Raw genomic sequence first — 19,850 nt, 5'->3', positions numbered from 1 at the left:
GTGAGGAATATTTTAATTATGGTTAAACTTGAAAGTAAAGTTTATATTATAAAGGAACGTTCAAATATATGTACTATATGGTTTATATGGAGAAATTATGCTCATAATATTGCCAATATCTGTGTATTAATACAACGATAACATTAACTTCGTACGTGATCCAGTGGTTAATGCGTTTGCTTAATGACCCGTAGGTCGTAGAGTCATGCCCTGCGGGAACCATACTCCTTTATATTGTAATTTCCAACGACTTTGTACACCAAGAGGATCCTGATGAGACGTAACGATTCCCACAGCCTCGTGTTAGGTAAAATTAATTCAATTAGCCAAACGACTCGAAAAGGACTAAATGAGCGTGGATCTTGTTTCTAGAAAAATAGCCTTTGCATGTGTGTTGTGCCGTGTAGTTTAGGCATTTGAGTATCCACTCCATTTTTTTCAAGGATGATGTTAAACCCGAGTAAAGTAATAAGCACTTTCGGCTAGGAGACAACAACAATGGCATTAGCCTGATTAGGGGAACCTACCTAACCTGTTAGTTGGTCACGACTGGCACACGAGAGTACACGTACCCATTCGCAACATCGTGATCTTAGACGGAACCCTTGCCTATCCTCAAAGAGATGATCGCTTACCATAATATAATGACTTTCCTGTGTCAATTATTGGACAGCATTAAATTTCGTAACGACCGTGTAGGGTGAGATTTCAAACTTTCTAGAATGATTCTGTACCTGTCGTTGATTTTTTAAAATACAGTTTGTTTTCAATTGAATATCTTTTTTTGACTCATGGTCAAATATATGTCTACTTTTATGTATGAGATTAGTTATTTCTTCAAATTAGTATTCAGCCGAAGTCCCGGCGGGCTCGCAAAGTAGCAGGCTGTCCCAGAGACTTAATTAACAAGTACAAGTCTCGTCTGTTACCGCCGATTGTGTTCTCTAAGTACCTATTCTTTCCAGTTAATTAACTCAGGATTTAGAGAACAAAGTATTTTGACGTGTGTTATTTTTACTTGCTAATCTTATCAGGTGCCCGGCATTAGTTCAAAGATTCAATAAATTAGAAATAGTACAGTCAACAGCGTAAATAAATAATTACGATTTATTTATAATTTTTCACCAACTAAAAGGAATGTTTACATAACAAGCAACTTCTCAAAAAATAACACCAAGAGCTATTATTTTCTCAAATTTCATTATTATGTCGTTATATTGTTTAAATGTTAAATTTCATTGTTGAATGTTCGGATCTCATTTAATATAAAATGAAAACAAATTTTAACTTTAATAACTTATTTACAATCGAACAAATACAAGTATTAAGTTTACATTTTTTTAAGAAAAATATAAATATTGTATAGTATACAGGTACAGATTTTTAATACTCTAGGAAAAAAGAGATTTTTTGTTTAGATATTTCAAGTAACTACCTACTCATGTTTCTGCAATATTATGATTAATATTTGAAATGTTGGTGAATACAAATTCTAATATTTGCATAATATGCAAATTAATGAAAAGACTAATGGTAAAGGTATTATAGCGAATTGATATATACTGCAAATTCTTTTTAAACTTAAAATCTAATCACCTCGATAGTAACATGTCTTTCCCAAAAAGTATTGAGCATTTGCATATCTAATAAATTCGTAGAACACGGAAACAGTTATGACAAAACGAACTTTTTTTACATACCACTTTTTAGACAATCTTTATATTTGGTTACCCAAATGAATATAAATACAGTTAATTCAAATACTTTATAGATCATTTCAACAGAAACTACGACTACAATTCTGTGTCTAAGACGTTAAGGACATAAATGCTGCATGCGACACTCTAAGCCACTAACTTTCTAAGTAAGTCAGCTTAACATCACGACAAAGACTTAAGCAGTTGCAAACTAAAAGTCATTCTTACCGCTCGTCCTTGGGCCGAGGCGAACAGTGCGAAAAGCACGAATGTATGCCACATTACGATATCGTAGCGTGGCCGTCGTAGCGCGTAGCAGTCGTAGCGCGCACCAATTGTAGCGGCCGCGCTTGTCTGCTACGATAGCGTGACTGCCGCGCGACGTCGCGTGCCGCCCGCCATCGCCTCCGACCCCGAAGCTTGGACCTCCGCGCTTTTATGTAAACAAAGTATTTGACAATAACATGGAAATTACGATCGACCTTTTTGTCTCAATTTATTTATTGGAGGTCAAGGCTAATTTATGACCTCACTCAGTAAACCTTTTAATTTTCTTTTGTAAATTAGTTTTAAATTACTTTATCGCGTTTCAATTTTGTAAAGTGATTCTTTGAACTAGACAAAATTCACTGAAAGGACTATATCTATATCTATCTTTATATCTTATTAACAGCCCCTTATTGTAAACAATTGATAGAATTTCGTAAGGGTCGTTCTCTACTCCGAAATAGTCGAAACCGAAACTTCAAAAGTAGCCAGAACACTCTTGGTTGAGTTACGAAACCTAAACTAGTTTTAATGGGGATCTGTGGCCGTAACTGTGGAAACAGAAGGAAATTTTAATGCAATTCCAATTAATGACTACTTTGTATAGGCCAATAAATTCTTCATAAGTTGGAACTCGGGTTCACAGGAATAGCTGAAGAACACTGATAGACTCTTTGACCCATATTATTAGAGAGAGCTATTATGCCGCGCGCGCCGTCATAAATTATTTCGGAATCGAAATTGGTTAAAATTATCGCAATTTGATTTTGAGTTTTAACGTCGTCGTCTACATATATGTTAAAGATTGATTATTTCCTAAAAACTTTGATTTCGCATCATATTCATTAGGTACTTTCAGTCTTTTCAAGACTGTTGGCTTTGCCTACCCTACTTGACTATACCTGGTGAGCCCAGCAACGCGAGAGTTTTTTATATATTGATGAAGATGATTTACATAAAATTATTTACTATACGGCGTTCAGTAAACTCTCTGCTTACGAAAAAATTACTTTAATTGAAACTTAATTTCAAGAAATTTTTAATGTAAAAAACAAAATTCTGGGATCTGCCATGTTAGATAAGGCAAAAAGAATAGGCTACTTGTTTTCATGTCAGCTACATTCAACAGTCTTTCATAACAAACACGTTTCTAGTATGGACACTGAACCGTCCAGTCTAGAAAAGTTATGTTGCAAACGAAAATAAAAAATGGAACAAATTTCATTGGCTTTTATTTCCAATTCATTTTATTCCAAAAGCAAAACCGTAAAGAACGTAGGTGAAAATCCGTAATACGGACAAAGCTACATCCGTGGCGTGGCGTCACACGTCGGTGTCCGCTGATTAAAGGCTGGCGGATCAAAGAGACAAAAATACGACCAACTCAAACTCAGTAGTAACATGTCGTTTGATCAACATATATAGCCAAGCTTATATGCAAATTTAATTAGAATCCTTTAAACTTTCTGGATCTATTTCGATTTTAATTAAGTTCAGAGCTTTAGAGAGAGAGTTGTATATATAAATGATGATACATATTATTTTGTAGATTTTACCATTTCTAAAATATTTTTTTCGTGATTCTATAAATTTCTAGCTTATTGAAGCATTCAAGTCTTATAACTTACCTTACTTATAAGGGTCTGTATATATGCTACGTAAGGGATAAAGACGTGATCTGTGAGTATGTAATATTTAAAACAAGAATACGATGCTAACTCTACTTACATAGTAGATATTACTTTTATACGTGTTTATAATATGCATTAGTCTTATTTCTAGGCAAAGTTCAAATGTTGTATGATTTCATAAAACTTTGGGGGTGTCGGGAGCACTAAGAGGATTTTCGCAGAATTTTCACGGGAACTGGAAACAGGTGAAACAAGCGAACTTGCGGTAGAAAAGCTAGAATACTACAATGAATTATGTAAGTGTATCCTTTTTTTAAGTTTCCAGCTTTGTTATACACCCACTTGAGTTGTATGTTAACCCTTGAGCTACTTAGATAATCTTTTTAGCATCAAGTCTGCCCACTGTATTTTACAAATTGTTTTTGTACATACTAGAAACATATATCGGTCATCATAAAGTCTTCTGTGTCGAAGATTGAAAGGCCACGTTTAGCTGGAGGACAAGATCATGAAAGTATCTTTTTCAGCATATATTCGCTCACTGCTGGGATATGCCCCTCCAATATCTTTCCACCTAGGTCTCTAAAAGTTTATTCTGTCCCAGATTATCCCGGCATGGTTTTTCATGTCGTCGGACCAGCAAGTTAATGGCCTGCCAGAATTCCAGCTCTTGGTCGCCATTCCAGGACGGATTTGCTTCATTGACCGTCTCCACGTCTGCACACATGGCATGAAATTACATTTGTACATAATATAAATATTTTTTTTTGTTATAAATGATATCATTTACTTGATAAGCTACCGAGGTAGGAATTCAAGTCAAATGGCGCTCGAAATCCATGCTTAGCACGTTTCCGCCGATATTCTGTTTACCACGCAATATTATCTCTGTACTAAATTACAATTGGTTGAACAATGGGTTGAATACCAAATTGTGCGTTTAACTGTTAACAAATATCTGTATACTATATAGAAGTTCGCTCGATAGAATTTTGTATACGAGTTAGAAGCCTAAGGGCTTCGCTTTTGTAAGAATACGAAACAACTTACAGATAAGTGTATACTGGTAATTTATACTTAAACGTCTACGAAGTTTCAAAGTAGTTTTTGTACACGTATAATTGTACTTTTTATGTTCTGTTTATTTTGTTCTCTTCGTAACACATTATGAAGTACATCTACATGGCATTTCGAACATTTTGTAATGTAATTTTTGTATACCTGAGTAAATTATTTAGACATATTGCTAAAAATCTTCCGTTATCATTCTTTAGTAGAATGTTTTTTTTTTTAATATATAAAAATGTTATACTTAAGCTGCACAACATATTGGCGCGTGCGGTATGCTATCACGGCGACGACAAGAAATTTGTTCATGTCCGACCAGTTGACACCGTCGTTATACAGCGGTCAACTTGAAATCTAGAACCTTCTGCAGATGACATACCAACTTCTACAACATCTGATATTAACTTAAATATTTATTCAGAAGTAAATAAATATAACGAATGATAGATATAAGATGAATACCATAGTCGCAGAGAGAGAGAGTCCTATCCTAAAATGCCCAAAACTGCACGGCATTTATTTATTACAATAGCTTTTTGTAAAATAATTTTATAAATAATAATACAATTCTACTTTTACGTTTATATGGCATCACAGGAGCAAATTCTGCGGAACCGACTCTTCTACTAAATTAAACATAAAATAGCGTTCTCTGAGAACATAAAAAAATATGTGTACAAATATCGAGAAATAACACATTCGGCGAGTTCAATTTACATGAGATTTTCTTTTTATATTTTTTTCTCACCAGACAATAAACGGTGACCAAATTAATATAAAAAAATCTCAAGTCTCTTCGATATTCCTGTTAATTATATCAGTGCCACTCACAGGAAAATCGCATTGACCAAACCATGGTTTATTGCAACCAGATGTTGCACCCGGATACACAAAGTAGACGTTTTGAGATTTCTCAATAAATTTTGGAAATATTTCTCAATAAACCTTGCAAAATCTATGAAGCACTTTCAACTGCAGAACGCTAGCTATACCCACGCAAAAACAGCTGGCCTTTTTAATTATCACATGCATATCAACAGAACTAAATATGGTTATTTTGAAAACATGGGAGTTCGGTATACATGATTCGGTATGACCTACTCGAAACTATACACGTACATATATAACCGAAAAAACTAATCCTCCTGGCAACGGGAAAGAAGTGCCACTCTAAAATGGCTCAAAGCAAATATTATTCGAGGTTCCACTACCGATGTAATGTTTAATATTCACCACGCCGCCCGTGAAAAAAGGAAGGGTCTCGTTACAGAGATTTGCTGACAAGTGTAACACGCTGAATGATGGAGATAATACAGAAAAGACCGACGTAGGTAAGGGCAGATCTTGAAATGAATTGGTGTTTTTTTTTAAACTAAGTATATAAAACCTCTAAATGTGTATGTAAGTAGATTTAATCCTTTTGGTAAGGTTCCTTTCCTAAATGAAGGAGAGGAAAAAAAGATAGCAGGATAGCAGACAGCAACTGGACCTCCAAAACTCAAAACAGTGATAACTGGTTTTAGAAGGGATTCCCGGCACCAATATAAAAAGGAATAGGACAACTGCATCTCTTTCCCGTGGATATCGTAAAAGACGACTAAGGGATAGACTGATTAACTTGGGATTCTTCTTTTAGGCGACAGGCTAGCAACCTGTCACTATTTCAATCTCAATTTTATATCATTAAGCCAAACAGCTGTATTTTAAGACTGTCTGCTCTGTCTACCCCGCAAGCGATATAGACGTGATTATATGTATGTATGTTAGAAAAAATTAAGAATTAATTTTTATAAAAATTGTATCTTAAACTCATGCGTAGGTCTTCAAAGTTCGATGTCCGCTAAGATATAGTGTCATATATGATACCTTTTAGGCCGTAAAATAGCATTTTCTTTTTGCCTTAACGATAATAATTAATGGCTTATAAATTGGGATGGGTGATATCAGCAAAAAACATTATGCTCTATTGCAAATTAAGAAACACAACGAAAATAAGTAGAAATATTTTTATACACTTTTTTGTGAATCTAACCACCCAGCGCGTGTTAAATAATCTTAAGAAATATCTATCTATAAAACCTTAGTAATAATTTGGTATCTAAGAAATAAGTTCAGCAATAAATTCTGTTATTCCAACACATTTTTTCAGCTTCCCACCGGCCGCTACTAACCACAGAGCCATGTCATTGACAAAGTGATGAAAGATGGCCACCTCTCCATTCTCTGAGATATAATAAAAGTTAAAAAATGTGAGGAAATTTATGTCTTGCACAACGGCTCGGGGTCGTTGATAAAAAATGAATTCTCTCCAGACTAGTGATTAAGGGACCAAAATTAACGATCCCTCAAAACTTTGTGAGGAACCTCAATTTTTTAATCTTTGTTTTAAAAATTATAGGACGAAATAATGAGCATGCTTAGTAATGAAATTTAATATCGAAATAATGTGAACAAAGGTAAATGATATTAATAATGAAAGCTATTTCTTCAGAACCACAATTCAAATCCTTTGATCACAACCTACCTAATTACACCTTAGTCTTGTCGTCAATAAATATAAGATGTTGTTAAGAAATGTAAGTTACATCTATAGCCGAGACCTAATATTCCAGCGACGTAGTTACTAAAAATACGAGCTTTTTGTACCTTAATATTTTTCGTCCGTGACTCTTGAATTCTTAGAGTCTATCCTCGAAAAACTCTCTCATTTTTCCATGTGTTTGGTGGCATCCTACATAGCAGTGCTTCGGGGCCTGGGGTTTACCTACCAACTGACTGCTGGTGGCTAGTTGGCGAATAAAGTTTTACTATAGAATTACACATTTGAATTAGTTTTTTAGCTATAAATCTTGATGCTTTTATAACTGTGAGGTCAATAACTAGAGGTTCACTATCAGAAAATTCATCTTAACATAGTGCCTATAGCAATACTCCGGCGGGCGCGTGACAAGTGGAGCCCAATACGTGACACGCGTTCCGTTCCACGCTGATGCGCTTCAGATTAGTTCAGTTCTTTGTCATCAGCAATAGGGGTCGTAAGTAGTTGCGTTGTATGAGATGTTTTTATTTTCCTTTACTGTAGAAAAAATATCCCTTGAATTGAGTTGAAATAACTTTGACCTGATTATGATCCAATTGAGTTACCTTCATTTGCTTTTAATTAAATACCTATGTACTATTTCAAACCAATCGAAACTTTATGAAGAAACAATCCAATATCAACAATAATTATATTCAATAATTAAAATCTTTATATTGTCCATTATTAATATGATTTTTTTGGGTACAAATAATAAATTAAGTTTGACTCACTCTAGAACACAGCCATTAGCGGACTCAAGGTCATCTACAGCAGTACTAAACCAGAATAAAATAATGTCAACTATCTATAACCCAAAATCTAAAACGGGCTTCAATAACGAGATTTCGTAAACTATAAATTTTGGGGACGTCCCTGTCCGCACATGAGATTAATGCTAGACTAGTAATATATATGCAAAGTATACCTACGTGCAACAGGACTGTAGTCGATCGATCGAATTGCAGTGGAAATAGACGTTTGTAGAGTAAATACGCAAATGAACTCACTAATAAATTAAATAGTTTCAGAATATCATGTACATTTTCATCCCTTATGGAATATAAAGCCAACAGTCTCAATAAGACTGAAAGGCTACGTTCAGCTGTATTGCTTGGGATGATATTGGAATTGAGATTCAAATGTTTTTACTAACATATAAATATTATTGTTTTTTTTTTCCTTGATATTATGTTCATTTCTAGAAACCCTTCTTTTGAAGAATTCGTCATAAACTTTCTTATCTTACTAGGTATTTTAATATTGCTGGCCTACGGCAGACATATAACATTATTAAATGGCGCCATAAAAATATTATTAACAATATATTTCGTAAATCTTTTTAGTTTAGTACCTACTTGCAATTTAACCAGTTTGTTTTTATTAAATTAATGCTTTTAATTTTTTTTCTCTATTTCACCTATCAATCCTTTTTTCTGCATTTGCAAATTTTTCTTACTGTATCAATTTGTTTATTATATTTTTCCGTAAAGTAAGATATTAAATTACTTTAATACCTTTCTTCGAAAAATAACAAATATTTTCAGCAGGTCAACCCTGAGAGATTGTTAAAAAAATAGGCTAATTTGATTTGAAGGATGTTCCGCACTAGCAAAACAACTAAATTCGTCGCATTCTTTCTCTGCTTTAAAATGCAGGATCAATACAAAGCGGGTTCTGTTTCAAACAAAATGTTAATGATTCTCAACAGCGACGACTAGTGGAGTGCAATTCGAATTGTACTAACAAATACGTTTTATCGTTTGACGGACTGTTTATCGTACTTGACTTTATTATTCTCCGCAATCGCCACTAACAAGCGACGCTCTTGTGTTTTCTGATGCGACAGAATTAACCTTTTTATCAAAAATTCATATTGAAAACATTACCGTAGGAGGTTTTATGATGCGTTTTTTATTTTTGTGGTTAACGTGTTTGTAGTTTTATGAATTCGAACGTGTTTCGCAATTCGTGTCAATAACTCGTATGTTACTCTTACTTCTACTAGTGAAAACTTTAAACATACGTCTTCAGAAAATCAAAGAAGTGTTTCCTTCAATGTAAAACTGCTGCATTTTGAAATACAACTTCAGTCAATAGGCAAACTTTCAATGGGACCATATTGAGACCTCATGCCATTGTATAATGAAACTTTAGTGAGATTTTAATACCTCTTATTTCTATGAAAACATTACATGCCAATAATTTCTGCAGCATGGTATGTAAAAGTGTTATTTTATTTAAATTTTCAGTTTGCTTCTACTCCTTCGCATTACATCGATGACTTCCTACAAATATCTTCCTCAATCCAAAGAATTATACTCTTACATGGGCCCACGAAATAAGTACGCGGTGAAGATATCCGATGTTCCTCATCAAGTTCTGGTGATCTACGACAGCGTGTATTGTTCTGGAAGCCTCATATTCAGCAGGATAGTTCTGACCGTAGCCAGCTGCTTCCGGAAAAGAAGCACGAAAGTAACCGTAAAAGTTGGCGCGAATACTATCACTAGTATGGGGTAAAGTATTGGAAACTAAGACACATATATTATACATAGACACATATATACATACATATAAACGCGTCTGTATCCCTTGCGGATAGACAGAGCCAACAGTCTCGAAAAGATTAAAAGGCCCCGTTCAGCTGTTTGGCGGAAGTGATGAAATCTGGATTCAAATACAAAAGGAATCCCCAGTTTATTAGCCTTTCTCTTAGAGTTGCCTTTTACGACATAAATGGAAAAGATATCAAGTGGTCTTTTTCAAATATCAGGAACCACACGGATAAGATACTGATTTCAGTTGTCATTAAAAAATACTAGTGATCTTTTACATTTAAACAATTATTTTCAATGATGATGTGATTTTTTTATTAATATCTTTAGTAGATTTCCTTACAAACACTCTTTTGTTAGTACACATAAATATTAACGCATTAATTTAAGAGTACAATCTTATTAATAATATTTTTTTTAATTTTCCAGGCAAGTTATCCCAGTCCTTGAAAAAAAATTTCATGAATATTATAACCATGAAGTGCCTCTTAACAACGACATTGCCTTATTATTTTTGGAGGTTAAATTGCAATAATATTATATCTAGGTAGTTCTTAATTAATGCCGAGTCTAAACAACAGGAATCCGTTATTAGTTATGTCCTTTTATTGTCAGTGTCCAATACAGACTTGAAAAAAAATTAGCCACAACATCCGGCATCAGGTGAGTATTCATATTCCAAAAAATCAAATAAATTAATTTCAACGATTTCCAGCGGAATGTTAATTTTGGACCAAATACTAAAAAGGTAGTTATAGTTGAACCAGAAGTTGCCATTCGTGTTGGCACTTCCTTGGATGTGACTGGATGGGCTGGGAACGTAAGTTAACTAATAACCTTAAATAATATATCCTATCCTACTAATATTATAAATGCGAAAGTTTGTGATGTCAGTATGGATGTTTGTTACTCTTTCATGCAAAAACTACTGAACCGATTACGATGAAATTTGGTATGTAGGTAGCTAAAGACCCAGAATAACATATAGGCTACTTTTTATTCCAGACTTCCCGCGGGATTGATAGGGTTTTCATGCGGACGAAGTCGCGGGCGGCCTCTACTTTAAAATAGTTATGACTGCGATATTTTTTACCTTTGAAATTTTTTCTAGATGGCCTAAGTTTTAATAAGAGTGACATCTCTCAAACATCAAACAAGCCATAACATGAATATAAACGAACAAAACCTTGCTTATTAACAAGCAGATATTTTCAGCGTCTTAAAACCTTAACTAGGAAGTTAGTACGGCAGCTCTTCAGTAGATGGCGCTAAACAAATACAGATTGGAGATGTTTCGGTCTGGAATAGAAAGCAATTCAGTTTCCACAGAAACCTTAATTTATTTATAATTATACATACATATGATCACGTCTATATCCCTAGCGGGGTAGACAGAGCCACCAGTCTTGAAAAGACTGATAGGCCACGCTCAGCTGTTTGGCTTAGTGATAGAATTGAGATTCAAATAGTGACAGGTTGCTAGCCCATCGCCTAAAAGAGGAATCCCAAGTTTATTAGCCTATCCCTTAGTCGCCTTTTACGACATCCGTGGGAAAGAGATGGAGTGGTCCTATTCTTTTTTGTAATGGTGCCGGGAACCACACGGCACAATAATTATAAGTACTTCGTATATTATCAATATATAAACTACACATGTTTATGCTGTACCCAGAGTTGTTTCAGAGCTAAATCTCCCGATATCAACTACTTTATAATATCATATTTCAAAGATTTCATTTTTTTTTTATTTCCTTACATACATGGCTCTAGTTGAATATAAACCATGACAACCTGTTTATTCTGAACTTATCGACTTGACAGAATCTATCTAGTATGAAGAACATACACCGTATATTGGTATCCGAAATGAAAGTAACTAGTGATGAAGTATGCCATCAAAAGTACGGAGATTTGAAAACTGAATCAAAATACTGTGCCAAATATCAACCGGTAAGTGAAATTTGTATAGTAAGTTTGTAATAAATTTTACTACATCTATTATTTGTGTGACTCTTGGGAATTTACACCTTTGTGAAGAATTATTCGAAAATTGGCACAGACCAGTATAAAAAGATATATCATATATAAGCTTATTTACCATCTATTTAGTAAAAACAATATAATTAAATATAATCACGTCTTTAGGCAGACCTAAATAACTATTAATACTAATAAGAGCATGGGTGGTCGAATCGGTAAAGTGCGCGGTTAAAACGCGTGTTGCGCATAAAGGCACCGGTTCGAATCCCTTCGCATCTATGTACCAATGACTATTTTCGGAGTTATGTACATTAGTTTGATTACTAACCGCTGCTCTTACGTTGAGGGTAAAGGTCAGACGGGAATCGCTTCGTGTAAAATCCAGACTTGCCCAATCCAGAATTGATTATCAAAGGCCAACCCCTGGCTCCTCTCCGGAATGGTTACGATGAACCATGAAGAAGAAGATGTCTTTATACCTTACGAGGTAGACAGAGCCAACAAATTTCGAAAAGACTAGAAGGCCACATCCTAGTCATAGCTTGATAGCCCATCGCCTAAAAGACTCCCAAGTTTGTGAGCCTTTTCCTTGATTGACTTTTACAATCTATAGGGAAAAAAATGCAGCTTTGTTATTTCGGCAATGGAAGCTAGATGGATGAGCGCTTAATCCCGCGGTAATTTTTACATCATTAATGGGAAGGAGTAGTCCTATTCCAAAGTACAGGGTAGCACACGGCTAGTCAACACCCAGATTTTCTTTCAGGAATATCGCCTTAGCGATAATGGTGGTTCTGCATTATATAAAGACAATGGCATTGATGTGTTGGTGGGTATTTTATCATACGGAGCCACCAGCAACGAGGAAGCGGAGTGCATAGCTTTGTTCACCAACATCTCATACTTTCACAGGTATTTTCTAAGCTAAAGAATTAACTTATAAGAGATAGACTATGAGAGAGCGACTGCCGTGTGGACCATTTCCTGTGTCTACCTCGTTAGGGACAAAAGACGACATTGTCGGTGAAGATGATTATATAAATACGAATAAATACACAGATTTATTTTTTACAGGTGGATAATTTTCAACAGCCAAAAACTCTTGAACAAACACTGTATTGATGAACCACTAAGCGATTATGCCTCGTATGAGTCCAACGGAACTTCTGAAACGTATGAGCTTGAGGTTGAGCGTCACCTTGAACCAGAGCATCGGCAATATATCTAACAAAACGTAGAATCTTAATAAATATATAAATAAACATAAATAATGCTCAATAACTGTAAGAAAGATAAACCCTCTGCCTGCCCCTCTGGTATGTAACTCTTGTATTGAAACTTATTATCTAAGGTTTGGTTAATTATTAGAGTAAATTTATATTCCATTGCATGGCTAGGGGCGAGCCTAGTCTCGAGCGTGCCACTTCCGCCATGGGGTTGGGCGACCCCCAGGTAATGGCTAGCCTTACCCTGGCATGCGGGGCTCTGCTGGGGCGGACAAAATTTTTCCCTAGCGTCTCGTGGGAATCGCATGGATGCAAATTTTTTTTTTTTTTTGAAAGAGCACCTAGATGGCGGCGATGGTGTCCGCACCCCATCACGTCTCGTTCCCGGCGGGAGCGGTATGCGGTCTGCTGAAAGCCGCTTTGCGACGATGAATGTAAGAGGAGGAATGAAGGATAAGATTGAGGAAGTATGCCAGATGATGGATGAAAGACGTTGGATGTGTTGTGCGTGAATGAAACGAAGCGGAAAGGATGCGACGCGACGCAGCACGGCCCTTACACGGCGTATTGGTCTGGAATTTCCAGTACCAGCCGAGGCTGTCAAGGGGTCGGTCTAATTCTTTCTGCACGAATGGCTGAGTGCGTGAATGAGTATGAGTGTGTCAGCCCTCGTCTTCTATGGATTAGGCTGAAAGTTGGAATCACTCGGATCTTCGGATCTCGGACTCGGATCTTTTTTTGGCCTCTGGCAACACTGGAGCTCACTTGTCATTTTTATAGCTCCGCAATAAATTTAATGAAATAAATGTTTAAAAGCACTAAAACTTACTATAATTTAAATGTTAAATAAGAAAATATAATAATAAATGTGTTATAGTGTTTTTTTGTTAAGAAATATATAGTTTTGTATGGGTAATTTGTGGTGAAAGTTGTAGTCAAGAAGTTGCCGGTTTATAACGTAAACAAAGGTTAGTTCGTCTGTTTTTGTAGTTAATCCTATCGTTTATCGTAGTGTACACCATCAGGTATACTTTATAGACTCTTCTGTTGCCACACATCCAGACGGTAGCCATAATTAATAATTAATATTTATTAAGTAGGTAGATCTTGAAAGGTTAGGTAAGTTGGTTTATAAACTTAACAAGCACTTTTAAATCAAAAACTATATTCGTCCTGTTCCCTGTATTGTACATAAGTCCCATATTTGTTAAATATGTCTACCTCAAGCCGTGCTGTAACTGTTCGCCAAGTTGAACTCAAGCTGAAGACAGCACTTCTCAACCTCAAAACGGAGAGAGAAGAAAAGGAAAGATTACTTTTGGAAAGGGAACAGAACGAACAGGAATTTCAATGTTTACTTGATCGTAACACAAAATTAAATTTAAGTTTAACAGAAAGTAAATTACAATGTGATGACTTAGTTGAGCAGTTAAACCAGCTTAAGTTAGAGTTAGGATATTTCCAGCAATGTAGTGATTCTTATGAAGATGTCCTTAGACATAATATTAAATTAGAAAAAGAGCTAGGAGAGGCACGAAGACGAATAGAGCTTTATGAACAATCACGGCAGTCCTTAGAGGTCAATAATATGTTTGACCAGATTATTTCAGTTACCTCCGCTCCTCTCTTAGACTCAGTAATTGATCTCACAAGTGAGACCTCACTATGTGAAATTAATAAACAATCTACAGCTATTCGGTTAAGTCACAACAAATGCAGAAAAATCAGAAAATTAAATAAAATTATTAAAAAGAATAAAATCCAAATGAACATTAATAAGAAAAAGTCCCATATAATAAAATCTGGGATCAAAATATATACAAATATGTGTTCTTGTTTGGAATTAACTGAAAGTAAATTGCTGGAAAGTCAGGAGTTATATAGTGTTGACACCAAGACCTTAACGGAACAAATCTCACAGCTTGAGGAAAATGTATCCAATCTTTTGGAAAAAAATACTGAATCTCTCAGACAAATCTCCGATCATGTCATGGCTACAGAATCATTAATTAAAGATGCTAATTACATTGAGGAAATGATTAAATCCGCAGGAGACTTATGTACCTGTGGAATATTTAACGGGTCAAGTATCAGTAGTACCGTAGTTCCCTCCCCATGTCTTGGGGGCTTGTCTGATAGTATGCCGGAGAGTGTCGGTGTTGATATGTGTAGCCCCCAGAACACAGTCATTTTTTCAGACAGCATAGGACGCAACATGGGTAAACTGTTTAGTGAGAATTTATCAAATATAATAAATTATTGTCTACCCAATTCCAACTACTCACAAATTATTAATTGTATAAAAAACACACAATTGAGCAACACATCTACAATTGTTATAATGGTTGGAAACAGTTTAAATATTAGTAAACAAGACCTTATTCAGGGTCTAGGAACTCTGAATAATTTAAATGTAGGTAAAATAATTTTTTGTGCTTTTCCCTATATAAGTTGTCAGACGCCAAAGAAGAATAAATTTATTCATTTGATGAACAATATTGTTCATAATATGTCATGTCGTCATGACAAGTTTGTATTTTTTGATACAAATTTGTTTATAAAAAATTGTTTTTTGACTAAAGATAATATTTATCTTTCTCGACTTTATAAAAAAAGAATTGCTACTTTGATAGCAAATAACATAAAAGAATGGACGAGTTTACATTGTGGTAAACTACATTGTTTACAAAATCTGACAAAATCTACAGAATCATTAAATTTTTGTAATGATGATTCTGTGGACGCTACATGTGGTTTAAACTAAACCACAGGACAAAAGGAAGGACAAATGAATTAAAAATTGTACACCAAAATATACAGGGCCTTCCTGGCAAAGAACTTATTATTGATCTATTTAATGAAAAAATGGATGTTAATATGGTGTGTTTGACTGAGCATTGGATCTTGGAGGGTGAGCTGATGCCCAGTCTTAACAATTTTAATGCGGTGAGCTGCTTCAGGAGAGGGTCTGCAATCAGAGGCGGTTCTGTAATATATGTTAAAAATGGTCATCGCTGTAAGGAGCGCCATGACATAGTCAGACTTTCTCTTGAGCGCTGTGTTGAGGTATCTTGTGCCGAGCTTGAGGAACACATTGTTATTTGTATTTATAGTCCACCCAACAGTAGTATTATGGATTTCCTGAATGTAATGGAGGAAGTTCTAATAGTAGCTACAAAAAGTAATAAGAAAGTAATTGTTTGCGGTGATTTTAACATTGACATATTAGTTAGCTCCACAGTGACAATACAGTTTCTTAACCTATTTAAATGTTTTAACTTAGATAATGCCTTCTTGGAACCAACCCGCTTCACTGCCACATCTGCTAAATGTATTGATAATGTTTTTAGTGAACAAAAACCAAATAATAAAAATGTATTTAGTAAATTACCCTCTGATCACTGCGGTCAATTAGTTACCTTTTCCACTAAACGTAGTACACGTGATGGATTAATTATGTGCAGACCTATCACAGCCCATAAAATCAATAAATTTACAAGTTCTTTAGAGAATAAAATTTGCGCAGTAACTTACACGGGCAGCGATCCTAATGGTCATTATAATAAGTTATTTACTACCATTTCAGACGCGTACTCTAAAACATTTATACAAAAGAAACGGAAATGTAATAATAACTTTAAATTCAATGAATGGGCTACTGTTGGCATCTACAAAAGTAGAAAGACTTTGTACGATTTATATGCCCAAAAACAGTATCGATTTGAAAGCGGCTTCGTAGACCATGTTAGGAATTATTCAAAAATTTTCAAAAAAGTATGTCTACATGCAAAATCTTTGTTCATTAAAAACAAAATAAGTAATGCTCCTAACAAAACAAAGGAAACCTGGAGTGTTATAAACAAGGAAACTGGTAGAAGTAATTTTAAAGAAAATATTAATGAAATTATATTTAATGATAGGAAAATTACCTCTACAACAGAAATAGTAAATTTATTTGAACATTTTTTTACAAATATACCGTTGGAATTAACTTCTAATATTGACTCATGCCCTAATGAAGCTGAAATACTACTTAAAAATAATGTCAGCATTTGCAGTTCCAAATTTAAATTCTTAAATATTGACCCTACTGACATTATTAATACCTTTAAAGAACTTAATCTGAAAAAGTCTGAGGATTATTGGGGTATGTCGGCTGTTGTGATATGTCATATTATAAATATTATAGCTGGGGACTTAGCTTATATATTCAATAATTGTGTTGACCAAGGGATATTTCCAAATTTAATGAAGTATAGTAAACTAATTCCATTATTCAAGAAAGGTGAAAAATCAGATCCTGGTAATTATAGACCAATCTCAATTTTACCAATTTTGAGCAAGGTGTTCGAGAGAATCATGCTTAATCAAATGCAGCGTTACTTTAAGTCTAATAAATTATTTCATAGTCAGCAATACGGCTTTACTGAGGGGAAATGTACAACAGATGCAGGTGTGGCTCTTGTCACTCATATTCTCAATGCATGGGAAGACTCACAGGATGCCATCGGAGTGTTTTGCGATCTGACCAAAGCATTTGATTGCGTAGATCATAGAACTCTTCTGCTCAAGCTCGCTCATTACGGGTTCGATACTGCTGCCGTTGAACTAATTAAATCATATCTTAGTGATAGATTACAGACGGTAGATTTAAATAACACAAAATCGAAAGGAGCGACGGTAAAAATTGGGGTGCCGCAAGGTTCCATTTTGGGACCTTTTCTCTTTCTGATATATATCAACGACCTGCCTTGCATGATTGAGAAACAGACTGGCATCGTGTTGTTTGCAGATGATACGTCACTAATTTTTAAAATGAACCGCCGTAGCGAAATCTGTGATGATGTGAATAGCACTTTAGCCGCCATCTCTAACTGGTTTACAATCAACAACTTACTGTTAAATGCAAATAAGACCCAATGCATTAAGTTTACACTTCCCAATGTGCGGCAGGCAAATGTGGATATTAGTATAAGTAGTAAAAGATTAGATTTTGTTGATAGTACTACTTTCTTAGGAATAACATTAGATTCAAATTTGAAATGGCATGCTCACATTTTAAAACTTTCTAAAAGGCTTAGTTCTGCAGCATACGCTATTCGTCGTATTAGGCATTTGACGGATGTGGCAACTGCTAAGCTAGTATATTTTAGTTATTTTCATAGTTTAATGTCATATGGTCTACTGCTTTGGGGATCAGCAGCAGACATACAAACTATTTTTATTTTACAAAAAAGGGCAATTCGATATATCTACGGTCTTAAACAAAGAGATTCCCTTAGAGATTTTTTCAAAAACCTAAATATTTTAACTTTGCCCTCCCAATACATATTCGATAACATCATGCATGTTAGGAAAAACTTAGACTCTTTCAAAAAAGTAGGTGAATGTACTAGTAGATCACTGCGGAACAATTACAAGTTGTCGATCCCAGCACATCGGCTGGCTAAGGTAGGGAAATCTTTTCTGATTAATTGTATAAGATTTTATAATAAATTACCAAAAAGTGTTCTTGAAATGAATGATAGAAAATTCAAACAGTATATTAAAGTTGAGCTTTGTAGGAAAGCCTATTACAGCACCGATGATTATATTAATGATAAACATGTGTGGCCCGAGCTGGACATAATGGCCTCTTAAATGCTTGTGTATTTTTGACATGATCTTGACATAATTTGTACAGTATGTACATATTTTATTTTATATTTATTTTATTTGACGAAATATTCGTATTGACATAATCAGTTCTGCATTCATACATGTTTTTTAATGTAGACAATGTGCATTCGTCCACGATTTAGATTTAAGAGATCTATATTTGTAAATTGACGTCCTATGAAAATGCTGCAGTGTAGTTTGTTCCGCCGCTTCTTCTACACATGCGCTTTGGAAGCGGTAGTAGTTATAATTAGATTTAAGTTATGTGACGTCAATAAGTGATACCTTGTATCCAATTTTGAAAATAAATCTATTCTATTCTATTCTATTCTATTCTTCGTTCTAGGTGTTTATGCACCTTGGGATGTGGGTTCGAGGGGTACAACATCAGCAAAAAGCGAAAACGAGGAGTTCTGGAATAGTGTAAGAGAAGTATTGAAAGTTACCAAGCCAAATGAGAAGATTATTATGTTAGGTGATTTTAATGGATGGGTGGGTGTAAAGCGTGATGGATATGAAAAGGTGCTTGGTGCGTTTGGTGACGAAAAGGTGAATGATAATGGAAGAAGTGTATTAGAAATTTGTCTAGAGTGGGATCTTTTTGTGTCGAACTCAATGTTTCAACATAAAGAGATCCACACCTACACAAGAGTGGAAGGTATTTTAAAAAGTATGATAGACTTTGTGATTGTAGATGAAAGATTGAAGAACAAAGTGCTGGATACCCGTGCATATCGCGGTGCTGGCATTGACTCGGACCATTTACTGGTGATATCCCGGATAAGGGGTATCTTCAATCGCTGGCGGCACAGGGTAAGGGAGCAAACCAGCGCTTTGGAAAGAGTAAAAGTAGAAAATTTGCAAGATATGGATGTAGGTAAGAAGTATATTAATAGACTGAAGGATGAATTTGAAGATTTAGAGGAAATGAGCGATATTGAAGATGGATGGAAGGAATTTAAAGAAAGAATTGTGAAAGTAGCTGTTGAAGTGTGTGGTGTAAGTAGAAGAAGGAAAGGAAAAAATCACAAAAATGCGTGGATGAGTAAAGATGTGCAAGAACTTGTGCGATTAAAGAAGAAAGCATGGCTGGATTTGTTAGCAGCAAAAGCTAACTTAAGAATGCAAGAGGTTATAGATGAAGATGTGAATGAAGCACGTAAGGAATATAAGAAAATGAAAGATTT

At 34.9% G+C, this 19,850-nt stretch overlaps 3 protein-coding genes across 3 annotated transcripts in view; 2 read left to right on the top strand and 1 right to left on the bottom strand.

The window, feature by feature from the left end:
• LOC106143591 (uncharacterized) overlaps positions 1–1,979 on the bottom strand; it is a 38,390-nt gene extending 36,411 nt beyond the window's left edge. The window contains exon 1 of the mRNA XM_060946569.1: positions 1,926–1,979. Coding sequence (XP_060802552.1) covers positions 1,926–1,979 — 54 coding nt within the window. The remainder of the gene's footprint in view (positions 1–1,925) is intronic.
• A 7,542-nt stretch (positions 1,980–9,521) lies between these two features.
• On the top strand, positions 9,522–10,334 carry LOC132904348 (trypsin Tyr p 3.0101-like). The gene is made up of 2 exons (XM_060954401.1): positions 9,522–9,760; positions 10,229–10,334. Exons 1-2 carry the CDS (start codon positions 9,522–9,524, stop codon positions 10,332–10,334), a joined length of 345 nt encoding a protein of 114 aa, XP_060810384.1.
• On the top strand, positions 9,522–13,007 carry LOC106143590 (trypsin-5-like). Its single transcript, XM_013345718.2, has 6 exons — positions 9,522–9,760; positions 10,229–10,319; positions 10,515–10,619; positions 11,621–11,749; positions 12,546–12,691; positions 12,854–13,007. The coding sequence occupies exons 1-6, from the start codon at positions 9,522–9,524 to the stop codon at positions 13,005–13,007; spliced, it is 864 nt and encodes a 287-aa protein (XP_013201172.2).
• The last annotated feature ends 6,843 nt before the right edge of the window (positions 13,008–19,850 follow it).

Source organism: Amyelois transitella, chromosome 2 (assembly GCF_032362555.1).
Source record: "Amyelois transitella isolate CPQ chromosome 2, ilAmyTran1.1, whole genome shotgun sequence".
Classification (NCBI taxonomy): domain Eukaryota; kingdom Metazoa; phylum Arthropoda; class Insecta; order Lepidoptera; family Pyralidae; genus Amyelois; species Amyelois transitella.
This window is presented reverse-complemented; position numbering and strand designations above follow the sequence as displayed.